The sequence below is a fragment of the Mycetomoellerius zeteki genome, unplaced genomic scaffold (assembly GCF_001594055.1).
Source record: "Mycetomoellerius zeteki isolate Tzet28-1 unplaced genomic scaffold, Tzet1.0 scaffold182, whole genome shotgun sequence".
Taxonomy (NCBI): domain Eukaryota; kingdom Metazoa; phylum Arthropoda; class Insecta; order Hymenoptera; family Formicidae; genus Mycetomoellerius; species Mycetomoellerius zeteki.
In genome coordinates this window covers 826243-851642 of record NW_017256778.1, presented here as the reverse complement: position 1 = coordinate 851642, position 25400 = coordinate 826243, and the positions used below count along the sequence as shown (strand labels likewise).

The 25400-nt window shown below is 34.5% G+C and overlaps 2 protein-coding genes across 3 annotated transcripts in view; one reads left to right on the top strand and one right to left on the bottom strand.

Annotated features, from left to right (window-relative positions):
* Positions 1–79: 79 nt before the first annotated feature.
* Positions 80–25400, bottom strand: part of LOC108721803 (SUN domain-containing ossification factor) — a 36195-nt gene continuing 10874 nt past the window's right edge. Inside the window, exons 1-4 of one of the 2 annotated variants that reach the window (XM_018446567.1) lie at positions 7898–8178; positions 4902–5515; positions 2855–4776; positions 80–2618 (exon numbers count right to left, since the gene is read on the bottom strand). In XM_018446567.1, coding sequence (XP_018302069.1) covers positions 1296–2618; positions 2855–4776; positions 4902–5515; positions 7898–8052 — 4014 coding nt within the window. In that variant the 5' untranslated portion in view covers positions 8053–8178 and the 3' untranslated portion in view covers positions 80–1295. Of the gene's footprint in view, positions 2619–2854; positions 4777–4901; positions 5516–7897; positions 8179–25400 lie in introns of those variants that run through there. The other variant, XM_018446566.1, reaches the window with a different exon arrangement.
* Positions 22570–24032, top strand: LOC108721804 (uncharacterized). Its single transcript, XM_018446568.1, has 3 exons — positions 22570–22815; positions 23216–23389; positions 23763–24032. The coding sequence occupies exons 1-3, from the start codon at positions 22723–22725 to the stop codon at positions 23964–23966; spliced, it is 471 nt and encodes a 156-aa protein (XP_018302070.1). The 5' UTR covers positions 22570–22722; the 3' UTR covers positions 23967–24032.

Genomic DNA, 25400 nt, shown 5'->3' with positions numbered 1-25400 from the left:
GTGTGCATACATAATTCGTTAATAACAAAATTCAATCGAATTATTTTAATTATACGTTTCTTTTATCTTTGTATCATGGTATAACTTTTATAGTTTTACATTGATAAGAAAAAATAATGAAATGCGTATCAATCACCGGTGGACTTAAAGGATTTCATTTTTTTCTCTTTCGATACTATTTCATATATTCATATGTACCATTGACAACAAAAATTAGTTCTCTTTAATTATGCAGCAGTAAATGTTGGCTACAATATTGCTATTGTTAATATTCTAATAAGATAATTGCAACATTTCGTTTGTTCATTCACTTTCATTCTTTCTTTTCTCTTTTTCTCTTTGGCAATGATTCATAGGTAGAAATTAAATAATCCGATCTAAAACAAAAACGTAGAAATGTTCTCTAGACCATTGTAGTAACTGCCGTTACATCGATTACTAAACAATTATAAGTATATATCCTAAGCTAATTTATCTTCGTAAGTCATTTTATTCCTCTTTTCCGCAATGGTGGGATCACATTTAACCTCTCGTTGGAGAATGCTTTATAATAAAAGTATTTTACGTATTTCGCTGCATTCGTCACACGTACGCCAAACTGATTACGTATGATACTATTATCACTAATAAATAAAGCGTAATTTTCTGATAACGGCGCACAAAGCTAAGAATTGTTACAAGGTGGAAGAAGTGTCTTAAATTTAAGCGACCACGTAAAAGATTTTTCTTAATTTCGATCTATCATTTCAAAATGTTGTGTAAATTATTTCAAGTCTCCCTCTCTAAGTATATATTCTTCAAATTATATGCAGTCTTCAAAAAAAGGATTAAACTTTAATCACATAGTTTGAATAATTAACACACACTGTTTACTCCAATCCATAGAAAGACTAGTAATTGTGAAATAAAGATCGTGCTTCACAGAAAGTATTCGTATATCGTAATTATAGTAAGTTTTCTTTAACTCCATTCAACCACTTTTCATTTTCTACAAATGCAATCCCTACATCTAGTTAAATTCGCAAAATTTTTTGGTTTAATCCTGTCTTATATTTTCATCTTCCCTATTCAAATCAATTACTTCAATTTATCGTGCGATAACAAGTATCTAAAGTCTTATGTTTATACAATTGAATTAATTGAATTAAATAAGCAAAACAAGGAAAGTAAGAAAAAAGTAATGAAACAAGGTCAAACCAAAAACTCTCACAAATATGCAACATTTATATGGCGATCGATTCGACGTAAGAATAGATGCTCCAGTTCGGCTTGTATCTGCGGCATATCTATTTCAATCAGAAAAATTTTCTCACCATTTTCTTCAAACCAGTGCTTCTCTTCTCTTTCTTGATCGAAGTGGGCGTAGCGCTACTGCTTCTCGACTCGTCGCTTTCTTCAATCAAGCCGTTCGCGGTACTCCCATTGGCACGATCACTGACAATCTGCGACAGCGTTTTAAAATCCGTAGGACTGGACTGAGAGGACCTGTCGTTTGAATGCTCCGAATCTTGGCTCCACTCCCATTTCTCAGAATTCGTAGAATTCGTGGAATTCGTGGACAGTTTCCTTTTGCTTCTCGTACCCAGGGCAGTTTTCATAAAGGATGGCGAACTCAATCTTGCACCTTTGAGAATATTGCCAGCCCTGAACGAGCCGTTCTTCGACGTCTCGTTCTTCCGTTCAACCGTATTCAAACGCGGGCCTGATCTTTCGATGGATCTATTTACGATCACTAATGACGTATTAGGTTTTCCAAGTTTATTGTCTTGACGACTGAGGTCGGAATTCATTCCGGATTCTATTTTATAGGCTTTATCCTCTGATGTAGGCTGTGCAATTCGTTCTATTCTTTCTATTTGATCGTCGAACCAGCCAATGGCAGTCTCAGGCGCGGATTCTGGCTTCTTATCGACCGAATCCTGCGATTCTTTGGAGTGTGGAGGATCTATGGACGCTTTTCTCGACGGTAACGTCGTACCACCAGGGATCACATTTAATACACTCTTGTAACGAATCACCTCTTGTCTCGCATCGATAGTAACTGTTTTAGTACCGGTAGTAATTGCTTCTTTCTTGCGTTTTTTCTTTCGTTCCTTCTTTGTCTCAAAAGGTCGATCATCGATCATCAATTCGTGATACGTGCCGTTAATATAAGAAGCGATTTCGCTGGGTCGCCGTTTCTTCATTTTCTTCGCCGCGGCGTGAGAACTAAAGTTCTCCGCGCTCTTTCGACGCATGGTGTCCTTTCTCGTGTCCGATTCAAGTTTTTCTTCCTCAAAATCTTCTCTTCGACGGCAATAAGAGAGAATCAAGATAATTACGATAACTTCCAGACAGATCAACAAGGCATGCTGAACAATCGCAGATATTCGGCTGCGCCAACTGTCTCGATCATAAAGAAGAGTTTCAACAGATTTGGAGAGTATCACAATTTCTTCCCTCAAAGCGTTGATTTCTTCCGCTCTTTTAGCATCACGTTCTTCGCCCTTTCGCGATTCTTCACCCATAGCAGCTACTGCACGCTCCAATGAGCGCTGCATTTCTTCGACTTGCTTTTTGTAGCGACGACTTAACTCTTCCAAATATTGCCCGCTGAGTGACATATTTCTTTCTAAAATCTAAAAAAAAAAAAAAAGAATATTAATTGTATTAATAATATTGATAATTTAATTGATGTAACTATACAACACGATAATAAATAAATAGTTTACATATATATGTTAATGTATTACAGAGATGATATTCAACACCACTTTCATTTTTCGTATCTACATTCTGACAAATTTTTCAATTTCTAAAATAATTTAATATTGAGATGATATATTTTTTTTTAATCTCAAGTATTTTCTCTTACCTTGATCCTGTTGGACAATCGAAGAAAAACAGACTCTTTCTGAGGAACAACATTTGCTGTGGGCTGGGTCGTCGGCGAAGAACTAGATGCCCCATTCTGTATGTTAGCCGTGTCGACCTCCAAATCTTTCAAATCGGACAGTAATGAATCCAGCGAGAGATGATCTTGAGGCGACAATCGAGCTTCTTGCTCACCCAGATCTTTCACCTGCCTTCCGTCTTGTTCGTTATTTTCCGACTTTTCCGTTTTGACTTGCGCAACAGTTTCGGCACTTTCCGTATCAGATATAAGAGTCTCAGTTTCTTGACTGTCGATATTTATTAACGGAACGCTACTTATGGTTAATGTCTCGGTAGGAGTTCCTAAAACCGTCAATTCTTCAGCAATCTTCAACGTCGGTGTCGGATTAGAGAGCGGTGCAGCGGTCGTCAGCACTTTCGACTGCAACGTCTCCTCCGTAAACTCCTTACTGGGTTCCAAAATCGGTACAGACGATTCCTTCTTCAAATCTTCTTTGCTGAGTGTCTTCGTAGGCTTGATCTGCGACGCTAAGCTCTCTGGAAAACTGGAGGAAGTCTCTATGGTCGCGATGCTAATATTTTCATTCTCTTTAGTAACATCCTGAGTCAATGGATGCTGTCGGACCTCCTTGGAGGACGCGGCAGACTTGCAAGCGGAAGAACTCGAGTCCAGAGTACATGGATCCGGAGTGGAGGAAGTCTGATGAAAAGTGATCTCGACGCGATCGGTATCTTTAGTGGATAAAATATTTTTACTAGCAGCGTCTTTAGATTTATTTACGGGAATTTCGTAACTTGTATTCATTACCACCTTGCGTTCCTTTGTTGCCAAAACATTGCACAACGCTACAATATACTCAGGTTTGAAGAAAGATGTTAAAAAAGTCGCCTGGAAATCCTCTGCCAAATTAAAATGCGTCAAGTCATCATTCTTTGCTGTTTCGTCCTCCTCTCTTCCCTGCCAAAACGATTCAATTTCTACGCCGTGAAGACCACACAGTTTTCCTCGTCTTAAAGTTCTGTTTACCAAATCAATCCTAAGCAAATCATCCAACTGCTGGTTCTTGCAGCTGACCAGCTGGAAAACACTGGCAAATTTTTGATCGGTACAGTTGCCACAGAGGATCGTGTATCTTGGTGTCGTACAGCTAGTATACGAATTGTCCAAGATGTTACCATGATCAATACTTTGTTGGATTTGCGTGATGTTGTTTCCAGTGAGACCACTGGACTTAACCAAGATCTCTGCAGCTTTCTTCACTACACTTAGCACGGCATCGCGTGCACTACCGAAAAGATTACTCGATGACTCGCCATCTAACAACTCCTCTTCGTCACTATCCTCGTCATCATCTTCGTCCGTGTTTTTCTCTTCTAAGGTCTCATTCTCCGTCTCGGTTTCCAGCACCTCGAACTCGCTAGTGCCGTAAGCGCGAAATAATGAGACAGGACAGAAGTGCTCCGAACCATAATGTGATTGGAGTTCAACCTTGATAAATTTACCAAAGAAATGAGGATGTAGAGTGAAGCTTTGGACGTCTTTCACATCCTTGGCAGTGAATTGACCAACTGGGCTCCAGTCCTTAGTAGGAAAACGATCGCTCACGTAGACAGAAAAGTCTTTCGGCGACGAGCTGAAGAGCTCAAAGTTTGCCAGCTCGATCTTTTTTGCTTGTATTGCTTCACACAGCTCGACGACAAACCAGACGCGCGATGTACAGGCGTTCAGCATATATTCGTCCCGCGTGGACACCAGGACGTTCTTGGCACTATTCGTTTCGGGATTGGCTGCTACAATCTTGGCGCCGCAGTCGGGAGAAGCATAATTCTTATTACGAATTTTCATTCCGCTTACGCTTCGTCCTGGACCACCCGGAGTCTGCACGGAAGCGTTCGGATGAGCTGGAAAATAAAGCGACAAAATAGCTTGTAAATTAGATTTTCTAAATAACAACATCAAATTTAATAGGTTCTACGTTTTATCTTCATTATAACAAACATCAATCAATAGAGTTACCGATAATTACTTTTTTTCTTTTCGGCCTCCTCTAAACGCTTTTGTGCCCATTCACTAAAAGATGGTATGTCCTCATGCGGCTCGGTGGGACCTGAAGTGACGAGTCCATTCAGAATCACTGCTGCAGTCTCGTCTCTGCTATCACCGACCAATCGTGCTCTGGCCGCCGTATCGTTTAATTCTGGTGCCGTGGTGAAAGTGTCATCGATCTTTGATGACAATTCCTCAGACACCTGAGCTTGACTAGCATCCTCTTCCTCGACTCTTAGCTCTAATTCATCCGCGTTGATCTTCTGCTCCGCTCTTACGATCACTACAACCTCCGGCGGTTCCTCAGCAATGATTTTCTTCAGTAAAAGCACCTCTTCCCCGTCTTCGAGGGCATCGGTGTCGTTCGGTCTCTCTGTTGTCTCGTCGACGATCGGCGGCGGTGGAATCTGCGTTGTTGGCACGGTCTCCTTCAAATGCTCCGATTGTCTAACCTGATTGCTGCCCAGCAATGACGAATTTTTGTTAGACGATCGCGAAGAAAACTCGTGATCGATCTTCGGCTCGGCTAGATTTTGCAATTCAGCCGCAGTGTCCACCAGAGTCAACACTACCGCTTGGCCAGTTTCAGAGATCCTACAAATCAGACAGGCGTACATAATACAATCAATAATTTATAATGCACATTATACATATTTCAATTTATTTCATTAATTATGAAATCTATCAAAATAGATTATTTTTTATTGTTTAACAGATACTAACTATTGTTTAATAGATGGAGCAATATCTAATTAAAATTAAATAAATCCTATCATTTCTATTGTTATCCTATCAGTTCTATAGTTATTTCTTGAATTTTTTTCCCAATTCTCTACAATTTTTTTAAATGACAAATAATGACTCGAAAAAATGTATAAATTATTATACATTTTGTATATTACAGTTTTACTATGCTTCTCGCGCTGTATTTCTTATTGCTATAAGAAAGAAAATGGTTTAAGTACCTTTTATACGGAGTGTTTTCTGTAACTTGATCATTTAAAATATCTCCGTTATTTTTGATAATACGAGAAGATATCACCGGGGATCTTGTTCGATTTGAAGGGGCACATATTACGAGTAAAAAATTTTTCTCAAGATCATTTTTTTGAAATTTCAAGGTTACCTCGACTTTTTAAAATGGAATTATATGATTTTTTTTTGCACAATATGATTCCCCTAATTATTCTGCATAAAAGTATTAAGGTAGTGATATTAAAAACCACCAATGGTTTACAAAATATTTTATACTTTATTCTAGCATATATTAACATAAAATTTTAAATAACTCATAAACTATTAGTTTTTTTATTTTTTTCTTCTTCTTAGTTCTGTTGTTCGTGGCTGAACGTGGTAACTTCTCAGAAAAGTCTTGAAGCATATGAGAGAAGTCTTCTCTCATATGCCTGTGGTGCGCACGCAGGTTGTACGCATGTTATATAGGACCTACAGTTTAACACCGATTTTGAACGACAAAATTTTGTTAAGGCTCTGACACATAAAAATACTTAAGACGTAAAACTCAAGCAGTAAAGAAATCAACATGTTGAATTCACTACTGCTCACGTTATGGTCTTACAGTCTCTACTGCGATTCATCGATTTGCTTATTATTTAAGTCTTACGTCTTAAGTTTTTCTATGTGTCATGGCCTTTAGAGTTCTTGGCAAAGATATTCTCGGTGAGTTGCCTCCTTCCGAGAGGAGACACAAGCGTATGAAAATATTTTGATTCTACCAGGAATCGAACCCGGGATGTCTAGCATAGCAGACCAATGCGCTATCTATTTTTCTCGGTCATACTGTTTTGATATTACTAGCTTAATAGGTATTTTTATTAGAGATATAATAGGAGGTATAGTAGAGATATAGTAGAAATATAATAAGGATTACTTTTAGGGGATATTTTAAATGATCAAGTTACAGGAAATACCCTGTATATAATTAATTAGTAGTGAGTTCGTGGAATTGCATCAATGTATACTGATGACTCCAAAATGGAGCCAAAAAGTCTATGAAATAATTTGATATTTTCTGAAAACATTTTTACGCATTAATTATCGCGCTAAAATTCTCATTAGCTCTCGTTTTTTACTTTGTCAACAATTTCAAGAATTATTCGCATTTATTTAAAATAATTAAATTTTAAAGACATAAATGTTAATTCTCTTCATGTTTCTAAAACATTTAATCATGTATATTCATATCAATCTATCATACAGTATCCGTTACTAAAGAATATAATTACATGGCGACAATATTATAAAATTTGTCTCAAAGAAAGTCAGGGACGACGCTACATATTACACGTTTATATAATACGCATAATTACGAATAACAGATGTGACATTTTCGAATACTAAAACGAAGCAAACTACAGTCACTTTCAGATACACAGAATTTTTACTCGCGATTATGTATATTAAAAATGTAACGCATAGTGGTGAGAACTGAATAAACATTGAAGCGCAACATAGCTGACGTACTGGAATAGCGTGCATAATTTGTGAAAAAACTTATGGTAAAAACCAATTTATTACTAACAAGAGCACTTTTTAGATTATATCGTATAAACATGTTTAATAAGTTTTTAGAGATAAAAGAAACTTTACTCTGAAATATATAAAACATGTGAATTTTAAAAAATACATAAAACGATCTCTTTGCTCTGAAAAGAGATTATCGTAAGCATTTAGATATTATTATGTCACAATTTTGGCAAATCTTTCAGAACTATAATAAAAAATATTTTAATTTAGCTTATAATAATTTTTTTAAATCCATAACTACCACTGTTTTCCATTCACACAATTAGATACGAACAGCAGATTTACAAAACTCGTAATTCCACAATTGCATCCTTGTAAGTGTAAAAGAAGTTATCCTTATTCGCAAAGCGAATGAAAAAACGTATATGTTAACATTATAAAAGATGCTCGTTTTAACTTCTCGTTAACGCGAGAAATGTCCTTTCTCACCGATGATAAATGCATGCGGGAATGCACCACAAGACCGCTAATACAGCCAGGTAGAAGGCGGCTGCCTGAAGAAGATGTCTGTGTTGCCCGGCGTGATTAACAGTCCAATGCAGAGGACATCCGCCATTGCTGTTCTTGACGGTGCCTTTGACCATGATTTTTAGGGTGAGGCGCACACACTTTAGCAATCACTACTTCACCGTTGCTTCGCTCTGTCTAATCGTCACGATTCCCTTCTCCGGCTTATTTATCATATTTATTTTACATTTTATATTTTATCACACCTTGACGTCTGTTTATGCACAAATAGCGTTCTTTGCGATTATTTTTACGATGGTTTTATAACAGGAAGTGCTGTATCATAAAGTTGATGGTTGTTTTTTATCGCTAGATAGTCGGAACGATCGGAGTGTCTAGGTCCTATCTTTAAAGAAATATAGGATAAATTTTAAAATTGAAATAAATTTGTTGCGGCTATTTATTGTTCCTTGATTTATTGACGAGTTCTTTTATCGGGGGCTAAATTCTTTTCTCGTTTTCTAAATACCAAAGTCTAAAAACATTGATGCAATAGAAATAAAAATACACAATCCGCTCAACAATGTGTCAAGAGAGAAGAAATGTTATTGCATAATTCAAATGAATTCTTTGCATCGCATCGTTATGATTTGCAATAATTTCGGAGCAAATAAAGATACGAACAGAAGCTAGTCAATCGTTTGCGATCTCTCTAATAATCGTAGTAATAGCAATTATGCGGAAGTGATAATACAATCGAGTAATTAGATGAAATATAGTGGCATTTGATTGACACTGTATTCAGTTTCAAGAATATTACTTCATGCGTTAACGTGCTATTTATCTCGGAGTTCAATTATAAGAGTTATGAGGCACGTTTATTATGAATGCCTGCATATATAACTTAGAATGTGCTATTGATGCTGCTATATGCGTATTCAATATTCGGAATTGATTCGAGGAAACTATGGACCAAACATGCCTCTCTACTATGTCACATCAGAATTTGATGGCTATCAAAATAGAGTATAATGATTCCAAGTCTTTGTCCTTATTTATAATATTTAATAATTTAACCTTTGCCAACCTTTGGAAAATTGCCTTTCGTAATATAATATTAGTTTCATTCGAAGATTCATTTATACTGGACGTTGAAAGATTTAGCGCTCATAAAATGGAGTTTGCACAGTTTTTCTCTTATATCGCAATAATATAAATCTTCTTATGAAGTATCGACATCTTGACCGTATATACCGCAATGTATTTTCGATGTCACGCTTAAAAGTCGAATTTAATGTGTAAGGCCGCGAGAAGTGTCGACAAGTTGCTATTACCGGCTCGGCTAATGGTCCTAGTATAACTACATAGTTAGAAAGTACTGAACATTCAGCCACCGCGTGCCGGAAAATCTAGTATGAATCTCGTTAAACTGGTACAAATTGTAAGGCCGATCAGTTATAATTAAAGATTAAAGATTTATTATTAAAAAATTAGAATTCTTATAAAGAAGTTAATACACTGAAAGAAAAGATTGGCTGCTGCAGCAAATTAGATGGTAAAAATGCTATGCCATATTTTACCATCTAATTTGCTGCTGCACTAGACAATCTTTTTTCAGTGTAAATATCAAATATTGATATTTTTTGCCGAAATTTTCATAATACAAATATTATATCAGTTAAAATAGACGAAAGATTAAGAAATCAAAATTTAGGACATTTAAGCTCGTGCATTGAGCAATGCAAATATTTGCAGAGTGCATTATGCTTATGCGCCATGTGATGGGAAAATCGACTTCCGTTCACTACTTCCCTTAAAAAAGATTATTATATCTTGATTACGACAATTGACTTCGAACAACCCAGCTTATCGCGTGTGCATTTAATCGGAACGAATAGCGCATTGTGAACACTGAACAGACTCTCAGACGAAGGCGATGTCACCGCGAATGGTAAAAGCTCCGTTGAGATCGTTTCACGGTCTGACGAATATCGATCAATGAACGAGCTAGTTTGTGCGAGAACGATTGCCGTTGAGAAACCGCAATCCTACTGACTTCTGTCCATGCAAGGCTGCAGTTTGCGAACACCGATTTCAAATTCAATCGAGAGAATCTAGCTAAACTAATACGATGGCAATCAGTTTCGATGAAATGGTCACCGGAAACTGAATGGATTCAGAATCACGGCGATGCTGAATATAACTAACTTGCCAGTAATAAAGAGTAAAAAGTATACATTAAAAAATCCGAAAGATAAAAATATACATCACTTTAACTCATTATTGACACATCGGCCTATTATTTTTTCTCAAGACTAAAATAATCGCTCATTCGCAGGGCAATAACAAATCATTTATTTATTATTTTCTGGACTAATAATGTTACTTATAGGTGATAAAAAAACTATGTTACAACTTCATATCAACATTAATTTAATAAAAGAAATAATTATGCGTTTCTCATTCTAGACATGACAATAATTGTCGAGTAGTCTTATAGCAACTAACAGCATGTTACTGTCAACGCCCATAACGTAGTATTTTTCGCATCAATGCACGCGATACGTTTATGGCTGCAGGCATTCGCAGGTTTCATTCATAGACTACAATCATTTAACGTAGGCAAGCGAAATGCGTCGCATTTCCCGTTTCTTCAATGGGCTATTAATAACGCTACGCGATTTAGAAGTCATTCACCATTCGCATTGTTACACAATAGCTCGATTAAGCGTGTACTATTAGGTATAATGCAAGACACACAGATAAAGACGTTAAAGTGTGCGAGATAAAAGCGCTTAACGCGCAATTCCGACATATAATATAAGCTTTATATTCATTGGATTGTTAATCCATTTGATTCAATTGTGAAGGATAATATGGTTAACAAAATATAGAAAAGGGAAGAAACTAAAATAGGAATGTAAACTAACAATTGGATGGATTGTAATGTTTATAATTTTCAATATTATTTTTATAAATGTACAATTTCTTGATTTCTCATATGGTAGAAAAATAGATACGCTAATAAATACAATTAAAATGATAAAAAGTATTAATATTTTTTTATGTCATTCATTGGATGAACCGAGACAGGAGATTTACGAGCGGCGAACTAATAAATAGCAATCAATGGTGAAAACACAATAATTAACCAAAGAAATTTATTTGCTAGAAAACGAAGGCAATGCGTATAAACTTAGATTCCTATAAATCTGTCAATCGTAGAATTAGGACAACTCTTGGACCAGTTTTTCCTTTCCAGACGTCTTTTACTCGTTATAAACAAGTTATCATTAAATATATCATAGTTATGAACATACACGTTACCTTCAGAATTGCACCAATTATGCGAGGGAAACGTCAATGCGACAGTCAATTACACGGAGCTTACGCATTAAGAATTTCAAATGTCATTTAACTAACATAATTAACGCGCATTATAAATGCTGGAAATATAAGCGTGGAAAAATGAACTCATTGAAGTCAAAGGTCCGACTAACAAACAAGGAAATACGGAACGAGTGAGATATTAAATAAGAGATAGAAAATAAGTTATTTATACAATTAGACATTTATGAATTGCGCTGTAAAAACATTATATATAATTCGAATTATTCATATTTATATTAAATTATTAGATGTAACAATTTAAATTTTTACAGAAATTAAAGATAAAGAAATTATTTATAACATTACATCAGAAATAAGTCATTATCTCTACATTAGTCACGTGGTATTTTTAACATAATTATTCGTGTTGGATGTTTATACATCCCAACATTATATCTCAATTTTTATTGTTCCCTTTGATGATTTACAATTAATAAAGACTGATCATATTCTATACATCTTTACGCAAAGATAAATTTTCAAACTTTTTTTAAATTGTGAAACAAATTGCACTAAATAATGTATATAAATAGCATTCAGACATTTAACAAATTTATAAGGCCGAGGTATCACAGGGACACCCCACGCAAATAATGAATTAAACAGGAATACAAATTGTATGTATTGGTTATTAAAATTTTAATAAATATTACTTATAAAATATCTATTATAAAATAATATATTTTAATAAATATATTTATGTCCAACGCAATGCAATTTAATGTCAATATTAAATAAGCAATGCACGTTCAATCGAAAAGTCATTATCTTTCCTCACATTTCATCGTAAAAATCAATTGAACGCGCATTTGCAATTAAAATGAATTTCTTCCCACGCAAAATCTAACATTATTTTAAAGTTCAATAAAAAACCGTATAATCCATAAATTTAATCTACATATTCATAATATAGAAAATTTAAGACAAACAGACTTTATATATATATATATATATCACATAATGAAAATATAAATCGCAAGGAAACATACCGTTGGGATGATAATTGAGTATTTCAACAGTCTTCAATGTTCAAAAACATATTTTCTCTCTCCGAAAACCAACGTACATCACGCTGAAAACCGATACGAAATTTATGTATCTCATATACGTACATATAATCAGACAATTGGATGTGTGTAATTGAATGCACTCGGAGAGTTCTCAAGAAGCGCGCTTTCTCAATCGGATATCGATGGCTCTTTGTGATGGCACTATATAAATAATGTTCCTGTTCATATTAGTAAGCACTGCATCCTCCATTGCGTGTACTTAGGCGATCGATAAATCTCGAGTGACAGCGAAATCACGAAGTGACTACGCACGAAAGTAGCTTGGAAATTCTATCGACTTAACGGCTTTCTAAATAGCCTTTTCTCGTAAGGCACGTAAAAATGTAAGAGTGCTCTTGGCCATAGATCCTTTCTAACGTTACACCCTCGTTCGGTCATTTCACAATTTAGACATTAATCATTTACCGCGCGATATTAAATGGTATTTATAATATATCAAAATAAAAAAAAATTCCCCTTTGTTAATTTAATTTTGAGAGATGTACACACATCCAAAGATCTCTTTTTCTCTTCTCTTATCCGATCAATAAAATAATGAAAGCATTATATTTCATACACAATCAACTAAATATAATTTTGTATAATAAAATATCTAAATTAATTATTTATAATATCAAATAAATTTACAATGCATTTTTTAAAGGCATTGTAAATTTATACAATTGAGAGCATCTATCTTTCAAAATAGGAAAAATTCAATTTACGGTCTCAAAATGGCTTAAAATAGCCTCAAATTTGACGATAGAAATATATATTAGTTAAGCGTAGCTAACAATCAAAGCATCATTAACGGCTATTATTCATTAATGAAAGTCGTATGATCGATAGTAGAGTTACAGTGAATATAAGGCAAACGTGAAAGAGAAGAATGAGAATTGATCATGTCTCAACATATCCGAGACTTAAGCGGTGATAAATATCTCTCGTTCACTGAAAAAATTTCTTTCATATTTACACGCCTAGCAGACCATATAAATTGACATTCAATGATGGAAATTAATGTGACAAATTGGTAGCCATGGGACAGACTTTTCTTTTCGGTCTATAGATACAAAGGCGCGATTTCTCTCAACTAATAGATCGTAATAACGGGACGCGCGTAGTCGAAATCGATTGTATATCAACAATCTGCCGAGCTGAAACATGTCTTGGCCTTTTCAACCACCAGAGAAAACTGGCACGGAAATCCATAGCCCACACACAACATAATGCGTTTGCGTTATAGAAATCAGAGCGCATCACCGTCTCGGGACTTTCTGTACATGATCGGTAAATAGAAGGGATTTATCGAAGATTATCAACATTAGATTTCCTATCCTATTATTATGTCCAGTTACGGCGAATACTTTCCAAGGAATATTCTGCACGCGATAACAAGATTGGATGGTGGATATATCCAAATGATAGCTTAAGATACGGTCGCTGACGCGAAAACTGTCGTAGGGATGAATTTCGTTGCGGGATTTCGCTCGGCGTGTTCGCAACCGCGCCTACGTCGCACGACCGCCTACGTTTATGGCATATTATTTAAAAAAATAAAAGAAACGTTCCAATAGATACTCGACTATAAAATCGTGCCGTTCAGGTTACGTTCAGTCAGTAAGAGACGACAGCTTTCATGTGGACTAGATTTATAGATCGCGCACTCAGACGTGCCTGTCGTAAACCTATCCTGATTAGCGCTGGATCTCGCTCTCGACGGAGAGGAAAAAGAAACGCGGTCTCACGCGACCGCTCGTCGTGTCAGCTTTTCTCTTCCTGTTCTGTTATTCGGCCGCAACCCACGCGAAAACGCAATAATCGTCGTCGCGGAATTCTTCACGGTTTAGGCACGTTTTCAAGGCGTGTCCGGCCGTCGAATGTGGGTATCGGCTTCCACGTGCCTTTGTCACCTCCGTAAGGTCGATCGATCTGTCCTGCGCGATTAGTCGGCGCGCTACCGCGACGAAGTCGATGAAATGCATGTGCAGCATGCGAACATGCGGCGGAATGCTCCGAACGGAAACGTGACTCGTTGCGAAACCGATATGTTTGCATGTAATCGCTATTCCATCTCGCGCGATCCATTATTAAAGATGGTTAAGTGATACACGTACATAAACTAATTATGAACCTTTGGAAGCGTTTTCCACGAGAAGCATACAATAGACACGTACATATATATGTAAATGATTAATACGTGAAATATTACGTGAATACATCTTTATTACGCAGTAAAATGAAGAAATATCGTCCGATAATAATTTACGACAGCAATTCGATTACAGCCAGAGCTGTGAAAACATCACGCAAAGAAAATGTAGTTATACATATCGTGTAATTTATTGTATAAAGACGCATCAACATTCTGGCGCTAAGCGGTTTTTCTATCCACGATAAACGTCAGCATCGTATATCATATTAGCTGTTCGACGGTTGCAATAGATACAACTAGAACGTCGCGGTTAATATTATACCGTGTCGATCGACATGTTTCGAAACATCTTTCTTGGCAGCTAGAATGGCTTCATCTGATCCTCAATAAAACTAATACAGTCTTGTGGGGTTTTATTAAATAACACAAGCACTTAGCAGTATTAGAAGAAAACTTATTATATGCAAGTGCACATAAGCATATTACGAAGGATGCTCTGGAGGCGTGTCGTTCCGATCTGTGCATCAATAATAAGGGGTGACTTAAAACATTTGAAATTATTTCAAATATTTGACAAAAATCTTGATTTGTTCTCGATTGTAATTACACGACATGTAACTACATTTGTCTTCAATGCTTTAAAAATGTTTTTTTTTCTGTTGTATTATATTATTATTTCAAGCCACTCTATATGCTAGTTTATACGTGTACAGAAATATTAACATTATTTTTAAGAATTGTAAAAATAAAAAATTATTTAAAGATTTTTTAAAAGGAAAGATCTTTTAATGGTTCAAGAGTTTAAAAAATTTCAAGCTATTCAAAATCTTTTTAACTATTTCCTGCCGATTCATTATTTTCGTCGTTCATTAAAAGAGATAGAGAATGAGAGAGAGAGAGAGCTATTATTATTCTGAAATAATCTAAACGAGAAAAGTAAAATGATCAACGTATTTTTGTCTCAAATCTTTGCAACCATCTATAACGTGTTTTAAACGCTTGCAGAAATTCTTCTTCGTCGAGACATGTCGCTTGACCTCGAGGCGAAATTGGACCACGACACATCGTGAGACGTTACCAATCTTGATGGCATTATTGCACATTCCGCGGATCGTTATTCCATGTTATTAAATAATATATAGGTATATATGTACATTCGCACGAATGTATCACAACATTCCGACATAATGATAAACTGAACGCTGTACAAGAAAAAGAACATTCGACAAGCTATAAATTTGAAATTTTAGAAAAATCATCATGATCTCAATAATCATCACGATCTTATTAACGAACTCTCACCAAATTCAATGTTGCAAAATATGTGTATACAAGAACCAAATACATTTTATACTATACCTATATAAAATTTATATTTATATAAAAAATAAATAAATGATTTAATATTTTATTTTTTAGATTTTGTTTATGAAGGAAAAGATCAAACTGTCACAAAGAAATCCTCTGTGCTTATTTTCTCACAATATATTTTAATATAAATAAGAATAGATCATGATTCTTTGATAACCACATTATTTCCGAGTTGCATAATCAATTTGTTCATCCATTGCGTTTTATTTATCAAATATTGGCCATATTCTCATTGGACTAAATATTATTTTTTCATTAATAATGTTGTGATTATTAACAAATATTATTTCATTTTCATAAAGAAACCGACATTTTGGCAATATAAAAATAATTTGATTGAAATTGTATTTTAACACATTTTCTGCGCATCCTCGTAATATAGTACACTGATTAGTTATTAACATATCGGCTTCACCAATTTAATTGCTGCAATAAAAGTATAATGTTAATTTCATAGTTTAATAATGTTCGTTAGTCTATATATATAATATAATTTAATTCATTAATAATATTAATTCAGTTAATATAGTACATAAATATTAATTTTATAAACCATCAACTTTTATCCAATACTCAATCAATCATTCAATCAAAAATACGACTGAATTAAAAAGTTACCCAATTCGCGCTGTATTCAACATTAATGATAAATTCATGCGGACAAATGATATCTCGTGGCAATGAAATCTTAACATTGTCAGAATAATCAACTCTATTATTATGCAAACTGTTCTCGTTTGCTCGATGACCCACTTGAATCGGAATCTGCGAGTAGAAGGACGCTACAGCAACGATTGCAACTGGATGCAAACATGACCGATCACGTCACGCTATGACGGAAAATAAATATGAGTACCTATTTATGCTAAGTAGATTTAACTGATCAATCGACACTTACTCGATCATATATAATTGCTATAGTCTGTAATTGCAAAATGAAAGCTCACACTGCAAAAAATTTTCACATAACTGTGTAGAACGAATTTTAAAATTGTACTACATTTATCACATTTTTTTAAAAACATCTTTCAACTATTAAGATTGATTGAAATAATATATGATATTATAAAAATTAAATATTAATGGTAAGAAACATAAGTATACAGGGTCCATTTAAATCGACCATCTGAAATATCTCGCTTATTTTTTATAACATAAAAAAATATTTCAAGTGAAAGTGGAACTGTTTCGAGGGAGACGTATTTTGGTCATGTTGTTTTCTTTTTAGGTGGAGACGTCAAAAGGATATGAAGGTCATCTCCACTTTCTTAAATGGAATTGTATGATTTTTTACACAATATTTACTAATTATTCTGCATATAAAAATATTAAGATAGTGATATAAAAAAACCAGTAGTTTACGAGATATTTTACACTTTATTCTGGCACATATTGACATAAAATGTTAAATAACTCGTAAACTATTGGTTTTTTTATATCACCACCGTAATATTTTTATAAGCAGAATAATTAGAGGAATCATATTGTGTAAAAAAAATTATACAATTCCATTTAAAAAAGTAGAGGTGACCTTTATATCTTTTTGATGCCTCCACCTAGAAAAAAAACATGATCAAAATACGTCCACCTCGAAACCGTTCCACTATCATTTGAAAAATTTTTTATATCATCAAAAATAAGCGAGATATTTCAGATGATTTAAGTGGACCACCCTATATAGTCTCTCTATAATCTCTCTCTCTCTCTCTCTCTCTAGCGCGCGCGCGCATTTTTATATTACTTTTATATCCTTATGACACTTAAAACATGTTATATAAAATATATTAAACGGCGAAAAATGTAACACGAACAAATACTTAAAAAAGTTCTCAAAATAAAATTAACATGCTTGTTGATGCTTTATCTTTTCTAAATTTTACATTCATAATTTGTTTCTTTCATTCAACATACGTAAATACATATGTGCATTACAATATACGTATTTACCCGGTTGGGGACATCCCCGTCTCGTCGGTGAAAAGTTTCGATGCGGTGTAACTTCGTCCGCGCGCATTCCAAAAATGAGCTACACCCTCCGCGTTGCAGATGCGATTTTGTCATGTTCTCGACACGAAAGTCAGAATTTTGCCGGTATTTGCCGTAACGAGAATTCGTGCGATGATATAATCGAGAACGCTGCGTATTTTATGGAAACAATTCTGAGTATTGCTCATATCAGATCGTTTAACAGCTGTTTATAGTCACAGAACATTTCAATCGTGTCGTAAATTCGTACACAATAATAAATAAAGTGGCATATTAATATTACATGAGAAATTTTAAACAAAATATAACAGAAATCAAACTTGTAATAATGTTGAAAATGCAGATATTAATTGCGTCACGTTTAACAGATGTAATTATAATAATACGCTTATAATTAGCTTCGCTTAAAATAATGCTTCTTAACGTGGAATTCGATTAAACTTTTATTACTCGTGTTCGTTACATTTATTGTGTATTATTATTATGTGTTAAAGTTTATTTATTAGTTTTATTTAAACAACTCACTTTATAAGGCTAATCGTGCGATTTAATTCTGATAGATGTCGGCACGTTATACATTCCTACGGCGAGGTCAGCGAGATGAGCGAGGTCAACAGAGTGAAAACTTGTGTCGACAATGGATAATGAAATCAGAGTTTCACGTACACCATGAAATCTATAAGGAGATTAAGTCGAGTGTTCCTCGTCGGATTACACGAATATTGCAAACATATCTGTGAAAAGCGTTATTCACTAAGACATTACCATCGAGAAACGTGCGATTAAGACTTAAGTCACCGCTTTGTCGAGACGAAATGCATCTGCAGCTGCATCTGCATCACGAACGCTGTATCTGCAGTTTCCTAATCGATAACTATCTAGTAAAGAGAGAGAGTGAAACTAGTGAAAAGAGAGAAAAGGGCATAAGAATATAAATTATTATATTTCTTATCTAGTATCATTTTAATTATTACAGATTGATAATTATAGTAATTATTCATTATTATTAATAATAAACTTTTATAATTGCTTCAAAAATTTAATCTCTTTAGAAGTTTGTATTGTCACATGTATTTCAAATAAAAAATACTGAATCTCTTTCACAAATGTAGAGTACAAATAAAACAATTAATTTCGTAATTAAACATCTAGTGCACATGTAACAGAAATAGAGAAACACCGAAATTTTTAATTCTCTTCAAAATCTGCAATCTTCTACTATAAAATAAAAAAAATATTTTAATTTTATATGAATACTTTATATGAATTACTTTCAGTTATAGATTTCTTTATAAAATCTCATAATTTGGAAGTAATATTGTGTCTTGAATAAAATTCATCGAAAATCGGTAAAATATACACAAAATTCAATGTATGCTTCTTCGAGGAACTACCACAGACAAGATAAATTCTAAATTTCTAATAAATAGGTATATAAACCCCTTTGATACAAATACAGTATTATTATGATAACAAATTATTAATAAACATGATAAATAAGACAATTAACACATTAGTTTCTCCAGAGAAAATTACACGTTGCGGCGCTAATCTATGTAACATCGAAATATGGATTGATTACCGTGTCCATTCGGAATAGTGATACATATACATATATGCAAGAGTAAAAGTAAACACTTTATCCTATTGAGATTATCCTATTGGAGATGAAGGGTAATTGCGTGTAGCAACAGTGTATCGCGAAAGTACAAATTGCCATCACCGATGTGAAATAGGGACGTCAGTCAGCCGGTTTTATGGGCGTGTGGACGACAAAAGCAAATATCATTGACAGTCTAGTCTAAAAATCACATTCACAATCACACATTATATTAACGCGAACATAACGACAAGCATAAAAATCTAGATTGTCGTGCAAATAGAATCGCGCTCGATCAGATGAAAGCGAAGATAGTAACGAATGATAAGGTATCAGATGCGTTCGCCGTACAAAACTGGCTCTTCTTAGAAATCGGAACCGATGTGAATAATTAGCCAGATGACAAGAATGATATTCGTCTTTCGAATGTTGTACGAGTTAATGACCGCCAACTTTTCTAATCTCTTTATGCTCCCTTTACTTCTCAGCGAGTCGTTACGCCAGCAATATTGAACCAGCGCAACCGGTTTTTAGCCATGTACGTATTAAGCATGAAGGATATAAATTGTAATTGATAAATTACGGTTCACTTTTTCGTTAAATTTCATCCGCGATTCTAGACTGATGCAGATTAAGATTGGCAACGAGTGTATATATTTGTTTTCCGAGTGCTCTCTTGAGATCTCTTTCTCTCTTCTCACTATTAAAAATATATAAGACACTCAAATTTCTTCAACGTAAGTGCTTTTCACATGAGTGAAACTGACATCTTGACAGTGTCTTTAAAATACGCTGCGATGGAAAAGTCGTGCTTATTTTCTTTATTGGTAAATACATATCATATTCCGGATCTACACTTCGCGAGAATATATTTTCATCGAACACTCTGATTGCGTTTGAGGTCGCGATCGCACTTCATAAAATTCCGCATCACGTGTGACTTATCGACCTTGTCGAGGAGTGGGAGATTTGACAGAGAAAATTGCGGTCGCTCATCGATTGTGCCGCGAAAATATATAGGTTGACCGGCCATAAGCGGAGTGAAAGCTCTAATTAGCGGGCGGGGAGATTTCACCCGCTTTTCAGAGATCGGCTTTATCGCATAGCCACCTGGCAATGCGGTTCGTGTTCGTTTAACGAGAATTGAACGATTGTCAAATTCGTCGTTGCTATCACGGTATTATTAAATACGGATACGCGATTGCGCGACGATAAAGTTCACACGGACGTTTAATTAAAGTAGTTTACGAAGAGGAGGTAACACATTGCGGCGACAAGTTCGATTTTTACTGACATGAGTTGCAGCAGCGTTCCACACACAAGCCTTTGTAAAAATGACATAATTTAGTGAAGCCATGCGGTAAAATTCAAACTATATAGTATTATAGAGAATTTATATAGATTTACAGAATAAAGCCATTTTTTAATTCTTTATTTATTTCTATAAAAAATTAATTTAATTAATTAAGAAGATCAATTGATATTAAACTTTTTATTCACAATAACTGAGTAAAAAATGATTTTCCATCGAAAATAACGCAAAATTATTTGACTTTAATAAATTGTTTCATGTATCTCGATACTTCTCTTTATTACCTGTGAATTCCTTATATGATTTATATTTTTATAAAAATAAAAAAAGATTCTTCGTAACTTCGCCATTGCGATTGAATTTCATAAAAATTCGCTAGACATATTGAATTTTCTACGATGTAATGTCTCTTGTCAGCGTCGATCTAATGAAACTCGCAAGACATGTCAAAGATGAAGTCGAAGAACGGGAAAGAGAAAGACGACGAGTGATGGAAGCAAGTAGAGAATTCGTTAATGGTAGGAAAGAAGAAGAAAAGTGACGAGGGGAGGACAAGAAGGCGAAGCGGTGGCTGGAGAAGTGAACTCGGAAGGAGTTATGATAAATTAAGTGAGCGGCCGAGCGTAGCAATGGGATGAACGTGGGTGGATAGCGCAAGTACATGTCGAGTATATTTTCGTACATGGTTCCTATCCAGTAAAAGATGCGGATAATATACTTTTACAATCGCAAGGATGCATTATCCACGATTGCAGAACAAATGCCAACTCTTTGCTAGAATCAATCGATGTTTATAGACTCGTAATTTTCTGGAAAGTTTATTAGAAGCTCCGAAATAATTAAAAATTTCTATTGTGTGTAGAACAAAAATGATTTTTTTCTTGCGAAAATAGTGAATTCGCGTACAACGATACTGGCAAAATAAGTAAAATAAAGGAATTCCTCCTGTGTGCATCTCGATTCAAAATAAATACATAACCATTGAAAAACGGTACGTACCGTCAATATTTTATTTAATTTCAAGATAATAGTTTAAATAAATTCAAGAGGATTGCTTGGAATTGACAACGAATAAACAGTTTCTTTCTTCTCTCAGCATTTCTCGTCGAATTCAAGCACTATGATCCGAAGGGTGATTCAATATCTCAATAGCACTCGTCGAACGAGGAATTGTCTGCAACAATCTGAGCGCAATGCAATGAAATGCAAAATTATTCGCTGCATTTCTCTCTCGCCACTTTAGCCAATAACTACTCTTTTATCTTTTACACCACTATGAAACTCGGCGGAATGTCGCGCGATAAAGTTTCCTCCGCCGAATTTCTAATGGTAGGTACTTCTACGAAGATCGTAATTCTTGGACGGTTGGATTAGACTGCCTTCGGATTTATCGCTCTCTCTCTTGCATCCTTAATGCCATATCATAATAAAATTTCACGAGAATGTACATCCTTGTTCTAGATTGCCGGAATAGATTCTAATAACAATTGCTGAATGTTTTATTGGCGCAAATCAAAATGACTCACTACACAAGTTTATTATTTATTCGTTAAATTAATAAACTGTTATCCACATCAAACCATTATTGAGCATAATCAATTTGACAGTGAAAGATCGTTTTGGTATATTCGTGTTCGCGATGATAAGGCCCATCTTGAGAGATATGAAGCACAGATCATCTCAGACCCACCGCCAAGGTTGAGTACCAAGAACTATTGCCATTACGCATTAAACGTATTTAGCGAGGAAGTGGGGACTTTAGTCGGTTTAATGTTAGTCAGTGTCACACTAGCTACTGACAGGTCAATAGTTGGGTGGAGCGTTTCTCAGCGTAGTCGGAAACAGACATCGTCACACTTCGAATGTCTCGGCGAATATTTTTTTTGTCGTGATTATATTTGCGCGTCTAATCTGACAAAGTGCACCACAAAGTGTGATTTGAAAATGGCTGAGGAGACCAGCTCTAGACCTAGCCTCTTTACGAGAATGAAGGGATATCTTAAAGAAGCGCCGTTCTTTTGCAAAATTATCGAATTGGTAAAATCGCTCGATAAATAATTCATAATTATTATGTTCGATTTAACAATAAATAATTCTTATATTTCAAAATATATTATATGAACGATCCAACATTTTTGAGAGCAATAGTTGCGTCCAGAAGAAAAAGTAGCTTTGCAACTGCTGTAAGATTTTTTAATGCGTTTATACATCCAGTTTTTAGATTAAGTGAAGAACAATAAAGACAAGATCTTATCACATTAAAGAATTTTATAACAGTTATAAAGCGGATTTTTCTGTTAAACGCAGTAACGAAATAATCATTACGTTATAATTTAAGTCAGTAACGCATTTCGCGATTGTTTCAGGAGATCACTTATTTCAAATTTTTCTGCCAAGTTCTTTTTTGTGCAAAATATAATAATTGAATGCGTTACAGGTTCTCTGTGTCATTGCAACAGGATTAGTGACGGGACCATTTCAACAGAATCAGTTTCGACCAACTGATATACATCACATAGCAATATTTCACGTGGCAGTGTGTGGTTATATTTTCATAAATGCAGTTCTTATTATGAGCCATCTCTTGGGCGAAAGATTGCCCAAAAAAACCGTGAGTTAAAGACCGAAGTATTACACTATTCACAAAAAATCGACATAAAAAACAAAAATCTATCTATGGTTGCCAATGAAAACGAGGAATTTTGAAAAGAATTGATATTCTCCTTAATTTTTCTTTCACAGAAAATTTAGAAAATACACTAAAACATTGATAATCAAACCCAGAGTTACGCGTATTATTATTTTCGCTATATATTCTTTTTCGCGTTTCTTGAAAAAAAAAAATTCCACCGAAAATGTAACTTTTCTTCTCTCTGTCGCAGTTTACGTGTATCTTCATCCGACCTTACGTATGACAATGTAACATCGTACTAAATAATATATTATATCGACAAGGTACTAATTTTCATTCTTTTTTCTTGCAGGCTCTCATTTTTTCAACGATGGGCGCGATTCTCTGTTGCACCGCCGGCCTCATTCTAATTCGCGACTGGGACAATTTTTCGAGTAACCTGATTCACGCGTATCTGCAGGAATACAGCGATCAAACGGTAGCGGCTGGTTCTTTCGCGATCTTGGCAGCTTTAGTATTTGCCATAGATACGTATTTCATCAACAAAAACGACTGATAGTCCGTAAATTTTGATCATCGTCATTGTAAGGAGCGAGATGGAACCAATCGATTCGTTGTTACAATCCTGCTTTATTAAAGCTATTATTTCACTGATTGTTTTTTTATATTCTACTGCATCGATTTTTGTGAAAAATGTTCTTAGCTTCTTAAATGTTTTTGCTAATATTATCTTCGTTAGCATATCAAAAAAGTGATCATGAGATCATTTTAAAATAAAAATGTAAAATTTATCTAAAAAATATGGCATTTGTAATTGCTTATTAGCAAGCATATTTATTTTATTATGTATTTCATGGAATATACAATGCTTACAATGAATAATTAGCATAACACTATTTTACGCTATTCTCGCGTACTTGCAGTTTAAGATACCAAAATATTTACGTCTGCTAGTTTTAGTTTTTCCTTCCCTCCACATATATGAGCGTTAAATTTTCGTTATATTGAAAGATATTTTAGGCAAACGTAAAATACTTGCACCAACATGAATTTCTTGTATGATCTCAAATAGAAAAATTGGGAATTGTATGCAATATTGAATGAAAAGTTTCTATACTCATATTCTACAAATTGTTCGTGCAAGTTACAGCTCGAAATAAAAATGAAAAACGTTCCGTGTCGTAAAAAGATCCAAAAAAAGCTCTACGATAACAAAGATATTGCTATCAGAGCTCGAAAAAGAAAGAAACCTTTTTTATCACGGGCAAGGAAAAAAGTATAGATTTTGAATCAAAATCATTTTTCTTTGTAAGCTATTTGCAGAAAGAAAAATGTTGTTTGAAAGATATGATTTATCAAAGATCAAGTTTTATATTTCACATACAAGATTACCTTCCTGTTAATATCGTTTATTTTCATTATTATACTTATGTGGATTGAAATATAAAAATTACTACATAATGATATGAAAGTGTAAATATCCGAATGTTTATTCATTTACAAGTGTAATCACTTTTAAAATTTGCAAATAATGCATTCAAAAACAACAGTACACTCTTAAGACTTTATTCTCCGCAAAAATAATAGAAAAGATTCCATTCTCTAAACACTTTAAAACATAGCGAGTAAAGATACTGATGAAGTTCGTGAGAAGCTTTTACCGGAAATGAAGACATTACCCAAGCTCTATAAAAGCTAAATCTTGAACAAAAAATCTTACATGATTGCGCTTTTTATTTTCTAACACTGAGTCGCAAACAATGAAAAGTTTTATTGGCCTTATTATCACAAAAAAATCACGATTTGGCGGTTCTTGTCTGTTTGTCGAAATCCAAAAGATGATTCCGGAAAGAATGCAGTCTCTCCTTTTCGAGCAACGGTAGCTTTCACGTATTTTTTTCGCATGCAAGAGCGTACAACAAATTCGACAAATTCAGTGCTTCGAGAAATGCAAGGGAAACGTGAAAGTTTATCCGCCGACTACCCTGCT

Excerpts from the sequence above, each read along its gene's own strand:
- LOC108721804 (XM_018446568.1), top strand. The coding sequence starts at position 22,723 with ATGGCTGAGGAGACCAGCTCTAGACCTAGCCTCTTTACGAGAATGAAG. Across the intron at positions 22,816-23,215 it reads TTTGCAAAATTATCGAATTG|GTTCTCTGTGTCATTGCAAC; the intron begins GTAAAATCGCTC and ends AATGCGTTACAG. Across the intron at positions 23,390-23,762 it reads AAAGATTGCCCAAAAAAACC|GCTCTCATTTTTTCAACGAT; the intron begins GTGAGTTAAAGA and ends TTTTTCTTGCAG.